The 17,367-nt window shown below is 48.9% G+C and overlaps 1 protein-coding gene across 1 annotated transcript; it reads right to left on the reverse strand.

Moving 5' to 3' along the window:
- Nucleotides 1-647: 647 nt before the first annotated feature.
- On the reverse strand, nt 648-2,886 carry LOC121981638 (pectinesterase-like). The gene is made up of 2 exons (XM_042534249.1): nt 1,971-2,886; nt 648-1,510 (listed from the first exon to the last, which is right to left on the reverse strand). The coding sequence occupies exons 1-2, from the start codon at nt 2,839-2,841 to the stop codon at nt 819-821; spliced, it is 1,563 nt and encodes a 520-aa protein (XP_042390183.1). The 5' UTR covers nt 2,842-2,886; the 3' UTR covers nt 648-818.
- Nucleotides 2,887-17,367: the final 14,481 nt, after the last annotated feature.

The raw sequence follows: 17,367 nt of genomic DNA on the forward strand, positions 1-17,367 counted from the left end.
CGAGCCAGAGTACTGACGGCTAGTACTTTCCTCGAACAGGTGGTGGTCGATAATTCCTCAGGGCGAGTCCGGGTCGAATTCGGCATGGATGGCGCCCGGAGAAGCTTACGAGTCGCGGCTTTGACACGACACGGCGTGCCGACGACTCCTAATGCCTTGGTCTTGTCCGGCGAAGAAGGGAGAGTTGGTCGCAATGATGGCGGTGCCTGTCTTGGGTCGTTGCTTTTTAGCACGTTGAGGAAGAACCAGTGGCGATCGAGAAGGTCGACCACCTCCTCTGTTCCCATCCTGATCCTGGTCAAGCAACAAAACAAAGAAAGAACAAGAAGAGAGGAGATTGAAGAACCAACTGGAGATCTGCTGGATCTCGAAGAGCATATTCCTCGAGTTCGCTGCGCCATTTTCGGGCGAGAGATGGGAGGATTTGCACCCGTGGCAATCAACGATGCGCTGGTGTCACTGTACGGTAGTTGGGCTTACTTGGATAGGGAGTCAGTGGGGAAGGTGACAGCATGTGCCCGGGACGGTGTGGATATGTTTAAAATATCAGTTGCATGGACTGGGGCGAGTGAACCGGCTCGTTCGTATCTCATTCACGGCGCACTGAATTAGGAGCCACATGATCACATGCAGGTTGCAATAATTGATTGCGCAATGATTACAGATCGGATCATACAATTGACTGAATAATCTTACAGTTTACCTCCTCAATTTATTGGCTTTTACAGTTTGGCCTCTCTCGATCGCACGATATGTGAATAAGATTGCCCTTTACTTTAATTTATATGTGAATAAGATAGATTACTTTTTACTTTAATTTATAGGCCCGACGTGAAAGGTACGCCGGTGGCCGGTATCCACGAGTTGCCGGACAAGAAGCTTCCAACGCTGAATTTTCCAGCCTCAGACGAGCTATCGATCACACGATAACCACTCCAATTCACCCTCCTACTCGTGTCGGCGCCGGCGCCAGTGTTCATGTACTCCCCGTAGAACAACGTGCTCAGTGCGAAGCTACCACTCCACTCTAACCACCCCGCCGGGTCAATCAAGCCCCCTAGCGCCGTCTTCATCACCACCGTCCTCGAATACTTCTGCCACGGCCGGCCGAGGTAGGTGCTGAACGACCCCTGCACCGTTGAGAGGTCCGATGCAGCGGCCACGACGGAGTCGTGGATCGATATGCCGGTGTTCTCGTTGGGGTCAGTCCTACCCTGAGCCGTCACGGTGTTCTTCTGGCCGCTCATCGGCCGCCTCACGTTGAGGTTGCAGTTTTGGAAGACAGCGGCGGCGTCGCCGAAGATGAAGTCGACAGTGCCATAAACGTCACAGTTGCGATAGAACTGGCGCTGGGAGTAGACGTAGAGGGTGTCCTGGTAGCCCTTGAAACTGCATCTGTAGAAGACGGAGAGGTCGGAGCCGGAGCGGAGCGCCACCGCTTGGTGCTTCGCCGGCCCGGCAGTGTTTTGGAACGTCATGTCGCGGGCGATGAACCCGCTGCCGGATACGGCTGATCAATTACATTGAATTACAAACATTAAACGAATCCGGACCAAAACGAACAAATAATAAATATATAGATCGATACGTTAGATTGATGAAAAATTGGATGAAACTAAAACAGCATGTTGACTTTGTAAGATCAAATTAAGGGTCGACCAATGATTGCTTGCCTTATCTAATTCTGAAACAGTTTGTGCATGTTGCCGCGCGAAGTTGTTACTGGCCTAGTCGTCCTTGACATGGACATGATCAGTTGACCAAAAAAAGTAAAATCAAATAGTTCTAGAAATTATTGATTAGTTGATAAGGGAGAAAAAACATTCAAATAGTTCTAGAAATGATTGATTAGAAAAATAAAATCAAGGCAGTGTGAAAATCTATTTCTTTTATGATTCTTTTAATTTTGAATTAATTAATTAAACAAGTTTATATCGTTGGAAAAAATCGATCGATTAATTATAACTAACCGAAGGTGGCCGATCTGAAGGTGGTGGAGCCATCTTGGACGTTCCTGCTCCCCGTCACGACGGTGGCATCCATACCATCACCGATCATCATTAAATTCTTCATTGAGTTAGGAATCTCCACGTTCTCTTGGTAGACGCCGGCCTTCACGTGAATCACGAACCTCGCCGTGCTTCCTCCCCTCACCTTCGCCGTAGCCGCCACGGCTTCGGTGATGGTTTTGTAGTCGCCGGAGCCATCTTTCGCCACCACAAGATCCGCTTTCATGTCCGACGCCTCCAGCAACTTCCGGTCAGCCGCCGCCACCCACTTTGGGAATAACCCCTGCGACATCAAACGGCGGCGCCGTTTATGCTGCCCGCCGGCGGCGGTCAGCATCTCGTTGTTAACGGCAAGCAAGTTACTGATCGACTCCGTCAGGTTTCCGCCGTCCAAATCCATCACCGGCGCCGTCGAACCGAGCTCGAGGAAACCGTCACGGCACGTGCGCTGGTTCGCCATGGCGGCACTGAGCCACGTCTGCGCGTCATCACCCGGCCGAATCAGCGACCGGTTCACGTGACCGACCGTATCAGTCAGCAGCTCGACGCAATCGGCCCAAGCCCCCTGCCCTAGCTCGTCAAACTGGCTCGGGTTCCTCGCCACGGCCCGCTGGTGGGCGAGGACGGTCCACTCGAGCGTGGCTCGGAGGAGGAGGTCACGGAATCCGTTCCGAGTCAGCGATTGCTCAAACTCCGAGTCGGACCGAGTCACGATGGAGCGGCACACGTCAGGGTACGGGGTCTGGGAACATGACGCGATCGGCTCGCACATTGCTGTGTGTTCTAGCAGCAGCAACGTGAAAGCTACCAAACAAGCCAAGAAATTCGCCATGCATGCAACTTAATGCATAATTCGCAGACAACTTGATGAATTAAACGGCTGCATGCTCCTCATTTATATATACAATTAAGGTGCGTAGTCGCAAAGGACAAATTTGTGATCAATATATATCTAACTTGTCTTAATTAACCCGTATATATTTTTCATTGCTTTGGGGGAATACACCACTACACGTAGAGTAGTATACGGTCTAGTCATGCATTCAAAGCTGAGAGTAACGCGGATATATACGTAGAAAATTTTGCTGGATGGGTTCGATTCAAATGTCCATTTCAATGGTTAGGAAAGCATTGCATTCTGCTAAAACCAAAACCCACCTAATTCACTTTGACTCTGTACATGTTTATATTTTTATATATGTATATATTGTACTTGGATGAATTAAAAGTACTACGTAATTCTTGTTTGGCGATTAAACGTTAACTTGTAGGTGAGTTTTTGTCAATTTAGTGGGAGACTTTAGCTTAATGAAGCAGGGGTCCCGTACCAGTTTTACGGTTCGGTGTTATTTTCATGCATGTCCGTATCAGCTCGTGTGACGTGGAGAACACTGGGCTAGTGTGCACGCAGACAGTTGGAAGTCAAGGATAGATAATTAATACGTGATGAGAATTGCACGCAATGGGCATGCAACTTGATAATATGGGGCATCGAGGAGATAAATATGCTCTCTTTTTTTTTTCTTCTTGCATCCTCATCGTCTTATCATCCTTCTACTTCCTACCTAACGCTCTCATCCACATCTTATCTGGTGTTTCACTTACACACACAAGACACTTAAACACGCAAGACAAAAGAGAGAGGGAGAGCCATTATATTGCTGTCTACTGTTGGTCAATTGTTTCCCTGCGGTTTACATCTCGGACAGAAAATGGTTAATTTGGTTTGTCATGAAAGATCAGTGGATTCGAAAATTTAATTAGTGACCTCCCGGGTTGTTTCGACCGCTGCCGGATGAGTTATCAGAGAACAATTATTAGGGAGAGAATCCCTAATCATTGGTATTGATTGAAGTCTTTTTTCCGCTCGTAAATTAATAATTTAGCTAGCTAAGGACGCCTGACTACCTATATTATTAAACAGTTTGGACTTGTTATTATTGTGTAGATCTGGGTTCATGGATCTCATGTCGACAGGAATGATGAATCAGTCTAGAGAACTGGTTAATACAATACTGAATTTTGTCGCTGTATTTTCCTACCTTTATTCCATTAATTTCATTGTTGCCAGACTACAGAATGAGGAAGCCGGATAGGTAAAAATATTTTAGTTTTACAGAGGCTCTGCATCCTTTGTGACTGAGCACCGAGTGGTTCCAACCACATCAGATTATATATAGTCTCCTACAACTCCCACAAGACATATAGAATTCATCAGATTTGATGGATTAAGGCCACTTTAATTAATTGGTGCCCTTTAGACAGGCCTTCTGCTAGTACTGCGTCGAAACAGATTCTTCACATCTCTAATTTGGTACTTGTAGAGTCACCATTATTCATAGTGTTCTTGCAGTACCCAGACACCATAGGATCAACTTGATTTCTTGAAAGATTGATATCAGGTGACAGAGATCGTCAATGCATTAGCACTCTCGTCGTTTCTTGGAGGTGGATAGGACAAGACCTCATTCACCCTGTAAAGCAGTCAGTAATCAGTAAGCCATGGAAATATAATCTGCAACAGGAATGCCAGCACAAGATTGCTTGATCCAATTTATCCTACTTATCAAAATGTTACAAGTCCTTCATTCGTATAGATGGTAAACAATGTCTCATGTGGCCTACTCGATTTAATGACTTATCTACTATGGGTCCAACCATGTTGGGCGCCCAACGTCAACGTATGACCTTTTGCAGTAAATAGACGATAACAATGTACATGATTAACCTGCCTTTCCTTCTGTTTTTCAAGGAATCGTGCCGATGATGCTTTCAGAGCTTGAGGCACCATTGGAGACATATTTCCAATCTAATTAGTCACTTAAAAACCATTAACAAACTAATGAAGGTACAAGCTTGACAAAGTAAAACTTTGATGATTTGTGTTCTTGTGGGTGTGGAAATAATTAGATATCTGATGCAGGGGTATTTCCTAAATGTCACGTGGCCAAGAGGGTTAACAATCAGGCCAAGATGTACTACAAAAAATGTCACATTTTGGGTCAAATTCTAAGATGAATTTGTAAAATATTTTCGTCGTAAAAAGTTTTGGGACGAATTCTGCAACGAACTATTTTTTGTCCCAAATTTGCCAAAAAAAAATTCAAAATCATCGTCAAATTTGGTGATGAATTAGATTTTCGTCACAAAATTCATCGCCAATTCTACAATAAAAATAAAATTCATCGCAAAATTCTCATAGGCAACTCTGTGACGAAATTTAGATTTCATCCCAATTTTGGCTACACAAACTATTTTACTCAAAGATCGGGCAACAAAAATATATTTGTCATCAAATGCGGGATGATCAAATTTGGTGACAAATAATAATTTAATTGGTAAATCTGTATCAAATACGGATTTGTCGCTAATTTGCGAATGACTGATCTACAACGAATCAATTTCGTCCTAGAATCTAGGACGAAACGAATCAATTTCATCCTAGAATCTAGGACGAATTTTTGGATTCGTCCTAGAATATGGGACGAATTTTTAGATTCGTCCTATAATATGCGACGAATTTTTAGATTCGTCTTATAATCTGAGATGAATTTTTAGATTCGTCCTAGATTCTAAGATGAATTTATGGATTCGTCCCAAATTCTATGACAAAATTTGAGATGATTTTCACAGTAATTTATGATAGTTTGGCGATGAATTATTTTTGTCACCAAATTCGTCCCTAAATAAAAAAAATAGATAGAACCAATTCATTTCGGTAATTTATCGTGTTAATACAATCCTATCCAATATATTTATAAACCAATTTACAACAAATTCAAATAACACATCATGTACATCCAACACATACTTTTTAGCATTATCACATCTTATTACACATCCTAATTAACATGATTACACATTTTATTACACATCCTATTTAACATATTGATGTAGACGCCAAGTTGGACGCCTTTGTTGAACATCGCTATAATTAGAAGCAAATTAATTACTACCTAAATAGCTATTAGAAATAAATTAACTATTGTCTAATTAGTAGAAAATAAATAATGACCTAATTTAACTACTGCTATAGTAGAAAACAAATAATGGCTAATTAGTTTTTCTATTTTTGATTCTTTGTTTTACTTTATGGCTAGTCTTTTCTAATTTTGTCATGTTTGACTCCTTATATAAGGAGTGTCATTATTAATAAAGGAGTGGAGAAAAATTGAGCAATTAGGACTCTGTCTAGGACGAGCCTTCCCCCTTGTGTGATTTGGACTCTGTCTAGGATGAGCCTTCCCCCTTGTGTGATTTGGACTCTGTTTAAGACGAGTCTTTTTTCCTCCTCCCTTCCCCCCTTACGTGTTGCATGACCAAGTACGGATCTGGATCTCAACCTATGACTCGATCCTATACTCGGGACCATATCAACTTGGTATCAGAGCCGGTCATGGGTGACATGAATCCTATCGCATCCAAACTCGAGGCCTTCATGGAAAGATTGATGTCACAACAACAAGTTTTCATGGAACAGATCACTTCTCGCCAGCAAGGACTAGAGGAGCATATTGCCTAGATTTTCCATACTGTTCAAGATGCTAGACGACGACCTTTGCACATTGCAGACAGCCCTACCAGCGCAGAGTATAACCCTTCTAGAGGCTAAGAGGTCAGACATGAACTACCAACCAACGACACAATGGCTCTGCGATACTCAAAGATGGAGTTCCCCACCTATTCTGGAGAAGGGGATCCACTGAACTGGATTAAAGGTGCGAAAAATTCTTTACTAACCAAAGGACCACAGAGACTGACAAGGTTAGCCTTGCTGCCTTCCACTTAGTAGGGGAAGCCCAACTTTTGTTTGATCAGGTAAAGCAAGAAGAGCCGGAGATGACTTGGAAGCAGTTCAGAGACCACTGTTATATCTGATTTGGCCCGCCCCTAAGCAACAACCCTTTTGGAGAGCTAGCAAATCTGAAGCAGACAGGCTCTATAGAAGACTACTAACGCCAATTTCAATCTCACCTCGCTCGGACCTCGGACCTCCGACCACAACAATAAGTTGACTTATTCACTGCAGGGCTAGTCGAAGATCTCCGTATCGACATCGAACTACAAAAGCCTGAAAACCTAGGCATTGCAATGAATATGGCCAGGACACTAGAACAGAAGCAGTGCTTCCATCAAGGGGGGGGGGGGGGGGTGCTGCGCACGAATTAGGGCGGGACCACAACCAAGCTCAACACCAGCAGTGAAGGCCCTCCTTTGGCGAAGACCAGGACCCCGGACATCAGCAAGGAGACTCCACCTGTTTCATTTTTCAAGCGTCTGACTCGCGTCGAGATGGCAGAACAGAGAGCCAAGAGTCTTTGTTTTAACTGTGATGAATCCTACTCTACGGGTCACAAGTGTAAACCTCTGTTTTGGATTGAAGTGTCTGATGATGACAGGGAAGGTGAGGAAGAGGGGAAAGTGAATTCAGAAATTTTCCTTCATGTTGACGTTATACCCTGCTTTCGAGCTTGAGGACAAGCTCAGTATCGAGGAGGGGAGTGATGATGTTGACGTCGAGGTGGACGCCTTTGTTGAACATCGTTATAGTTGAAAGCAAATTAATTACTACCTAATTAGTTATTAGAAATAAATTAACTATTGCCTAATTAGTAAAAAATAAATAATGACCTAATTTAACTACTGCTATAGTAGAAAACAAATAATGACCTAATTAGCTTTTCTAATTTTGATTCCTTGTTTTCTGATACGGTTGGTAATGGAGGGGTCCATGAGGAAAGGGTTGGAAAAGTCAAGGCTATGTGGCGGTCAAAAGTCAGGAGGACGTGGTGGTCAATAGTCAAGGTGATGTGGCAGTCAATGGTTAGGCCGACGGGGCGGTTAAAGGCGAGCAGGTGCGATAGTCAGAAGTCAGGCAGGCTGATCGATCAAGGGGGCAAAGCAGTCGGAAGGCGAGGGAAGACGTCAGGCGGCACACAGGTCACAGGTCGGCATTGGCAGAGCTGATCAGAAGCAGCTCGATCTACAGACTTGCAGTTGAGGGCCAGGAAGTACAAAGCGCAGAATGCAAGTCGGGATCGGCAGAGCTGAGCAGAGGCCAAGAACAGGAAGTATAGGCCAGTGGGTCGGCATCAGCAGAGCTGATGAGAAACAGCCCGATCTACAGACCTGCAGTTGAGAGCCAGGAAGTACAAAGTGCAGATGCAAGTCGGGATCGGCAGAGCTAAGCAGAGGCCAAGAACAGGAAGTATAGGCCAGTGGGTCGGCATCGGCAGAGCTGATCAGAAGCAGCCCGATCTACAGACCTGCAGTTGAGGGCCAGGAAGTACAAAGTGCAGGATGCAGGTTGAAGATCAGCGTAGCTATGTCTAGACAGCTTGGGCTGCAGGTCTGCGAGTTGGAGGCTTGGAAATGCGAATCACAGGTGCAGGCCGGTGCAGGGATACAATTGGTCGGAGGAGCTAAGTAATACGGGCGCGGAGAATCTCAACGGTCCGTCGAGAAGAGTCATTACACATCAACAATGCGGGCGAAGGCAGAGGTTCCTAAAACGAAAAGATGCCCTTATAACCAGTAGTAGCCTGTCAGCTATCCCCCACTACAGGACAAAATCATGTACGAAGGCGGAGGTTCCTAAACGGAAAGATGCTTGCGCGACAAATAGCAGCACGACAGGTGTCCAGAACTAGGCGACAAAGCCCAGCGTCTAACGTTTTTTCTGACAGGATGGCAGGCTCCAGAAGGGGGAAGCATAAAAGGCGAGAAATTCCTGGTATGCAGGTACGCGCACACACACTCTCGTCACTTTTTTCCACAACTATCTTTCCTTCTGCTTCTCTCTGTTCTTTCTGGGGAAAAAGGACCTGACTTGAGCGTCGGAGGGCCTGATCCGAGGACTTTTTCCCTGGGTTTCGGTCTCTAACGTGGGAGGAGAGATCGTCTGAGTGTGCGCAGGGTCCTACAGCAGCGTCAGCCACCCGTGGGAGCCGAATCATCTTCTACGACCTTCCGTCAACCATCGGGACACCTGGACCGACCTCCGTCCGACTCAGCCTCCGGACGGGATCAAATTTGGCGCTGTCTGTGGGAAACACAACAGCCTGATCCGGAGCGTGAAGATGGAGGACTCAGGTCGTAGCTCTAGCAGGAGGATCAACGTAACCATGACCGCGGGGGAGTACGAGCTCTTCAAGGAAGTTAGAAGGCAAGCCGCCTCTGAAAAGCAAGGAACAGTTTCGCGACTTCGCTTGGCGCCCGAAGCGTCTAAGGAACCAGCTCCTGCCTCCGACAGGGGTTCAAAGAGGAAGCAGTAGGAAGAGCTCCCTCGTACTTCATTCCGGGAGCCTCGCCGCAACTATCATCGAGCCGAACCTCGTGCGCACAGCTCGAAGAAGGAGGAATCACCGGCATCGGTGGCGGAAAGCTCTTTACACCCACCTCGGGATTCAGGGAAGGGAAAAGCTATAATCCCTGCTGGAGATCTACCTGAAGATCCGGATGACAAGGTACCATTCTCGGCTCATATCCTTAGGAAAAGCCTGCCTAAAGGGTATCGAGCCCCGAACATCGGAGAATACGATGGGAGCAAAGACCCGGAAGAGCACCTGAGGAAGTTTAAGAACGCGGCTATCTTGTATCAATACAGCGACGCTGTCAAATGCCGAGTGTTCCTACACACCCTGTCCGGGTCGACACAAAAGTGGTTTGATGGATTGCCCCCAGAGTCCATCAATCGCTTCATGGATTTCAAAACGGCCTTCCTACGCCGCTTCGCCAGTAGTCGTAAGTATCAAAAAACCGACCACTGTCTTTTTGCTCTCAAGCAGGATTCGACCGAGCCCTTGCGGAACTACATCAACTGGTTCAGTCAGGTGGCCAATGACGTCCCCTCCGCCACCTCAGAAATATTGATGAGCGCCTTCTCCCATGGATTGCGAGAGGGGGAATTCTTCAGGGACCTCATCAAAAACCCCACCCAAAGCTTCGACGATATGGTGGAGAAAGCTTCGTGCTACATCAAGGTGGAAGAAGCGCAGGCCGCTAGGAGGAAAGCCGAAAAGACGATGGCCCCAGGCAACCGACCTGAAAGGAGAGCACCGCAACCGGCTCAGCCCTTCCAGCGAGGTCAACCCAGGCCTGCTCCTCACCCGCCTAGGGGATTAGGCCAGCAGGGAGCGCCATATTGCACATATCATCGGTCCAGGACGCACGATCTCAGTAACTGCTTCCAATTCGCTCGTGACTCCAGGCGAGCTGCAGAGCAGGGCTTGCCTCCCCCAACGTTGGCGCCCCAAATACAGAGGATGGAAGAAGAACGGGCTGCAGCTGGGCGCGCTCGGCAGACCCGACCTGACCTAGCCGGCCCATCTAATCAGGCTGGCCTCGGAGAAGATCGAGGAGATGCCGGAGAACTGGAGAACCGGGGCAACGCTGCCGTGCAAGAGATCGGTATGATCTCAGGAGGACCCACTGACGGAGACTCAGGCCGAGCCCGTAAGTCACACGTTCGGCGGCTGTACGTGGGAGCCGTGGGATGCAGAAACGAGCAGGCCTCCGGCCCTGTTATTAGCTTCGGGCCTCAAGACCTGGAGGGTCTGTAACTGCCTCATGACGATGCCCTCATAATCAAGGCCGTTATTGCTAATAGCCGAGTGGCTCGGGTCTTTGTGGATACCGGGAGCTCGGTCAACATTTTATTCAGAGCTGCGTTCGAAGAGATGCAGATCGACGCCGCTGAGCTTCAACCCGTAGCCACTTCCTTGTATGGGTTCACAGGTAACGAAGTCAAACCCATGGGTCAGATCAAGCTGGCCATCTCCATGGGCACTGATCCATTGGTCCGTACCCGGAGGAGCACCTTCATTGTGGTGGATTCACCCTCCTCCTATAACGTCATCCTGGGAAGGCCAGCCCTGCATGAGTTCCGAGCCGCCGTCTCCACCTTTCATCAGAAGATCAAGTTCCCAGTAGGCGAGCAAGTCAGAGAAGTAAGGGGGGAGCAGAGGGTATCTCGAAGTTGCTACATCGATATGGTCCGGGTGGAGGCGCGCAAGAGCCGGCGGACTCAGGATGGCGGTGTACATGCCATCCAGGAGGAGCCTCTGCCTATTGCTGAAGAGCCTGTCTCCTGCGAAAATATTCAGTTGTATCCTGACAGAGCTGAGAGCATCACTCGCATCGCTAGTGACCTGTCACCGGAGCTCAAGGCGGAGCTGATACAATGCCTGATCCGCAACAGAGACGTCTTTGCTTGGTCCCTGGAAGAACTGCCCGGGGTCAAACCAGAGGTAGCTGAGCACAAGCTGCATACTATACCCGAGGCCCAGCCAGTCAAGCAGAAGAAGAGAAACTTCTCCACCGATCAAAATAAGATTATCCGGGCTGAAGTGGATCAGCTCAGGAAGGCAGGACATGTTCGAGAGGTGCAATTCCCATCCTGGCTTTCCAACGTCGTACTGGTGAAGAAGCCCAACAACAAGTGGAGGGTGTGCATAGACTTTCGCGACCCCAACAAAGCCACCCCCAAAGATTGTTACCCACTCCCGCGGATTGATCAGGTGGTGGATTCAACTGCTGGCTGTGAAAGGATATGCATGATGGACGCTTATCAGGGATACCATCAGATACCTCTGGCTAAGGAGGATCAGGAGAAGGTTAATTTCATAACAGCTGATGGTACTTTCTGTTATACTGTCATGCCGTTTGGACTCAGGAACGCTGGAGCTACCTACCAAAGGATGATGGATAAGGTTTTTCGAAGTCAGATCGGGCGGAACGTAGAAGTCTATGTTGATGACATCCTGATCAAGTCCCCCCTGGCGTCCAGTCTGATAAAAGATGTAGAAGAAACCTGTGGGACTCTGAGGCAATATGGGGTAAAGCTGAATCCCCTGAAATGTTTGTTCGGGGCCAGAGGAGGGAAGTTTCTGGGCTACTTGGTGACTGAGCGAGGGATAGAAGCCAATCCTGAGAAGGTTCAAGCACTTCGTGACATGCAGGTCCCACAGAATCTGAAGGAAACACAGAAGCTGGTCGGCCGGATAACAGCACTATCCCGATTTATCTCCAGATCTGCAGATCGAGCTGTGCCTTTCTTCAAAGTGCTTAGAAAGGCTGCCAAGTTTCAGTGGACGGAGGAGTGCACGCAGGCCTTGGAGGAGCTAAAGCAGTACCTGGAATCCTTGCCGTCGTTGTTTAAGCCCGTTGTGGGAGAGCCTCTTTGGGTGTACTTGTCAGCTACCCCTGAGGCCGTGGGGGCTGTGCTGGTTAAAGAGCAGGACAATGTACAACGGCCAGTGTATTTTTTCAGTCATCTATTGAAGGGGCTGAGTCTCGGTATACGACCCTGGAAAAGTTGGTCTATGGACTTGTTCTCATGGCTCGGCGTCTCCGGCCGTATTTCTTGGCGCACCCCATTACTGTCTTGACGAACAGCACAATGGGCCGAGCTCTCACCAAGGTGGAAGTGGCGGGTCGGCTTATCAAGTGGGCAACTGAGCTAGGAGAATATGACATATAATATCAGCCTCGAACCGCAATCAAAGCACAGGCTCTGGCAGATTTCCTGACAGAAGTACACCCAGCGGACTCAGAAGAGGTCTGGAAAATCTACGTGGATGGGTCGGCTACCCATCGGGGGAGTGGTGTAGGAGCACTTCTCATATCCCCACAGGGAGATATCATGCAGTTGGTCGTGCGGTTAAATTTCAGAGCTACCAACAATGAGGCAGAATATGAAGCTCTACTAACAGGCCTGCAAGCAGCTCGGCATGTGGGGGCGAGTCGAGTCATCATATACTCCGATTCCCAGCTAGTAACTCAGCAGACAGCCGGGCAGTTTGAGGTGAATAGCGAGAAGATGCAAGTTTATAAGGAGGCTTATGAAAAGATGAAGGGAGAATTCAAGGAGGTCACAGTCACGAAGATTCCTAGAGCTGAAAATGAAAGAGCGGATGAGTTGGCTAAAATGGCTAGTTCCCTGAGCACTTGGACGCTCGACAGATCTATAGCGTAGACCTTCCTTGTAGCCCAGATAGATCTATAGAATAACGCGGGAGAAGTAATTGATTGGAGAGCGCCCATAATAAGCTTCCTTCAGCAAGGAGCCATACCCACCAACCCCGAGGAAGCGCGTATGCTCAGGAGGCAAGCCCACTCTTATGCAATGATTGGGGATCAGCTGTACAAAAGGTCTTTCTCCAGACCTCTACTCAAGTGCCTGAATATGGAAGAAGCGGACCAGGCTTTGCGAGAAATACATTCGGGGTGCTGCGGTAATCACGCGGGTGGAAGAACGCTGGCTCGGAAGGTACTATTGGCTGGATATTTCTGGCCTACCTTGCAGAAGGATGCCCAGAAGCTGGTGAATACTTGTCTGTCATGCCAAAGGTACCAGAATCTGACGCACCGACCTACAGAGCTGCTGAGAACTTCTATAGTGTCCTGCCCATTTGACCAGTGGGGTATGGATATAGTGGGTCCTTTCCCAATGGCGACGGGGCAAAGGCGTTTCTTGCTGGTAGCAGTGGACTACTTCTCCAAGTGGGTGGAAGCGGAGGCTCTGGCTAAAATCACCGAAGATGCGGTGATCCAGTTCTTATGGAAGAACATCTTTTGCAGATTCGGCTTGCCTCACAAACTAGTGTCAGACAATGGTAGGCAATTTCAAGGGCGCAAGATACAAAATTGGTGCAAGGGGTTCGGCATAACTCAGGCCTTCACCTCGGTGGCACATCCGCAAAGCAACGGTCAGACAGAGGTAGTCAACCGAGAAATAGTGCGGGGGCTCAAAGTCAAGCTGGATCATACGGGAGGCAGTTGGGTGGATGAGCTACCAAGCATTTTATGGGTCTATCGTACGACACCCCGGGAAAGTACAGGTCTGACACCTTTCCATTTAGTGTATGGCAATGAAGCAGTGGTACCTCTGGAGGTCGGGACACCGTCTGTGAGAAGAATGATGTATAATGAAGGGAACGCAGAGCGACGGCTGGCTGAGCTAGATTTTATCAGCGAAATTCGCGAACAAACAGCGGCCAGGTTGGAGGCCTACAGACAGAGAATGAGGCAAAACTATAATAGAAGGGTGATCCCTCGTTTCTTCGGAGAAGGAGACCTAGTCTGGAAGCAGGTGAAGCCCTTGGGGGAAGTGACGAAGCTAGCACCACAATGGGACGGACCATATAAAGTCATCAAGAAGCTGGCATCAGGGGCCTATTATTTGCAGGACGCTCAAGGAAGGAAGCTGGATCGACCTTGGAGTGCTAACTACTTACAGCCCTATCGAGTTTGAGGGGGCTAGCTCTGTGGACGTAGACCGGATCCGACGAAAGGCGTGGAGACAGTAGGACAGTTAAGTGAAAGCTCGAAAAGACATGTGTACATGTAACAATTTCCCAGTTTAAGTGGCTAGTATAGATCATTTGAAAGGAGCAAAAATCTCATCCGGAAAGCCTTGAATGATTTGGTCGTGATTCAAGAAGTCCGCCGGGGGGATAGAGCCCAAGAAGCCCTGTGCGTGCAGTTGCCTGATAACTCCAGCCGCCGTACAGGGCACAGTCGAAGCAAAGCGTGCCCCAGCCTGGGACAAAAATTCGGGGGAGGTCAAGTAGGACGTTCGACTTCGTAGGCAACGGTCCTCCTCTCCTTCTTGATAGACGGTTAGGGCGGTGGATACCCCCGATAGAGCCACTCGAGACTGGGATAGTTCTGCCTTCAGAGCCCTCAGTTCAGTTGCCTGAGTCTCCAGTTGGGCTGCCTGTACCTCCAATCTCTCGCCCCTCTCCTGCAGAAGAATATCCTTGGACTGTAGTTCCTGAGCCTGATAGGCTAGTTGTTGCTGATACCCCGCCTCAGATGCAACTCTCTCCTCTCTCACGGCTCGGAGCTCATTTTTGATCTGCGTCAGGGATCGCCTTTGCCGCTCGGTCTGATTAGTTAAGGCTTGGATTTCTGCTCGCAAAGCATGGCTGCCTTGGGCAGGATCATTCAGCTGCAACTCTAACTCGGAGACCCTCTCCCGCAGTTCCTTGCTTTCATGATGAAGGGTGTGGAAAGATTGGTTCAACACTAGGGATTCTGCATGAGTCTGGAGGAAAGATATAACCCTCAGTTAAGGCCGACCACTACCCAGTGTAAGGAGAAGAGTACTTACTTTCGCCCAGGACTTCGAAAACCTGTCCATCTGGGCTAATGGAGGCGAGGCACCCATTTGATCCATACTCTCCGCCCACAAACTGCCGAGGCAGCCTTTCATCATCAAAAGACTCGTCGGGGCGTCAGGCCGCCGGGCTAGAGCAGCTTCAGAGGGGATGGTAGTCCTGTAACGATGGCGGGTGGAGGAGGAAGGTTGAGAAGGGCCGGCATCAGCACCAGGAGGAGCAGGAGGTTGTTCGGGAATGGGCTCTGTGGGCACCGGGTTTCGATGATCGCCGGGGCTGCCTCCCTCTGCAGCAATAGGTGCAGAGCGAAACGCAGCTGGTCGCCCCCTGTAGGGATTAGGAGAGGCTGCCGGATAAAAGGAACCAGAAGAAAAAAGGGAAGTAATGTCATAGCCAGCCACGACAGTAGCAAGGGGCAGTACGAGCATATGAAGAAACAGAGCCAAGTATTAATGAAGACAGACCTGGTCTTCGGCGCCGCCTGTGAAGCAGGGGCTGGTTATCAGAGTCAGAATCACCAGAGCGAGGCTGACCCTGCGAAGAGGCCGCCGCACCCCTGTCTGTGTCGCCTCGGCCGGATGAGCTCGGACCTGCGCGATGAAGAGCTGCGCGACCGCGTTGGGATGCCCGCGAGGCTCCTCGGAAGGCGCTTCTGGCCGGACGAGTTGCTTGGCCTCGACCCCGACCTCGGCTCAAGGCGGCAGGGGAAGGAGAGGCGGCGTGTGAGGCAGGGCTGGGAGTAGGCTGAGTCGCCGCCCCGACTGAGGCAAACCCAAGGTGAGGGAGTAGCCTCCTGTCCAAGATTGCCCGACCGCGCCGCATTATCTCCAGGTCATCGAGGGGCAGAGGCAGAACCTCCGACGCACGGTATAAAACCTCAGCTGAAGGCACCGATACGAGAAGTTACTCTTACAGAGAAAGTGGTCGAAAAAGAGGCATTCAACACGAACTTACCTAAGGAGCGCGGTATGTCAGAGGTACAACGGCTTAGCCTGAAGAAATAAAGTAGACCTTCAGATAGTAGTCTCGTCAGATTCAAGCGCCACTCCTCCATTCGATCAGCAGTCGTGGCATAGGGGAGGTCCATGTGGAATTCGTCCAGCACTGGAGTTAGAGGCAGTTCAGGTTGCCAGTGCATGGGCCAGTCAGTTTCCTCAGGAAACCGGAGAAAAAAGAACTTTTTCTTCCAGTTAGCACTGGGAGGAGGAAGAGGAGAGAAGAAGGCGGTTTGGCTGCGGGCTTGGAAATCAAAGAGACCCTCGGCACACCGAACAAGAGTGAAGAAGCAATGAAAAAGGGGAGCTGACCAAGAAACCTCACAAACTTCGCAGAGTACTACAAAGCCACATAAGATCTTTATGGAATTGGGGGTTAGCTGACCTAAGGGAATCTTAAAGTAGCGGCACACTCCGGACAAAAAAGGATGCGGGGGTAGGCGAAGGCCAGATACGAATTGCTCAGTAAAAAAAGTACAAGAACCCGGCGGGGGATCGAAGTACAAGTTCACACCAGTAGGAATGATGGGGCGAAAGCTAGTAGGAATTTCGTAAGTGTACCGTAGGTCATCCCAATCTAACTCAGCGAAAGTTGAAGCGTCTGGGAAACGCTCCGCTAGCAAGGAAGCCCAAGAAGGAGAAGCCATTGCCAGGAGGATTATCTCAGGCGGCAAAAGGAACAGACGAAAAGGGGGAAGCTTGGAGAAAAAAGAAGAAGCGTGGTGCAGTCTCAGAAACGAGCAGTCGGCGGCGGCGATGTTTGAGTACTTCGTGGCGATGGCGGATCATAACAAAAGGGAGAGAGGAAGAAGATACTTATAGGTATCGTGGAGGAAGGATATTTTCGTAAAATCGCAACGGACGGTGGATGCAACAGCGGGGGCATGCGGGGAGTGCTCTGTGATGAGCCTCGGAAATATAACCAGAGGGCATTATGGGAAAGGCGAGGGCTCGAAATACGAAGTGTCTCCTAAAGGAGTCGCTCCAACCAAGACAAAAGTGTACGGAAGAGCCAGTAGAGAAACAAGTAATGCAGGTCAGCAGGCTTCAGGGACATGCGAGGCACGAGTTGGCTCGGGCCAGACTAGGTACAAAGACAACTACCGGAGGAAGAGCTGCGTGGCCGAACAAAGCAAGCAAAACGAGCAAGGGCAAACAAATTAGCGGAGATCTAACAAGACCAAAGGCGACCTACTAAAGAAAGAAACAAGTTAAGGATGTATAAAGGGGAAGCGAGATAAT

This window comes from Zingiber officinale, chromosome 5A (assembly GCF_018446385.1).
Source record: "Zingiber officinale cultivar Zhangliang chromosome 5A, Zo_v1.1, whole genome shotgun sequence".
Classification (NCBI taxonomy): domain Eukaryota; kingdom Viridiplantae; phylum Streptophyta; class Magnoliopsida; order Zingiberales; family Zingiberaceae; genus Zingiber; species Zingiber officinale.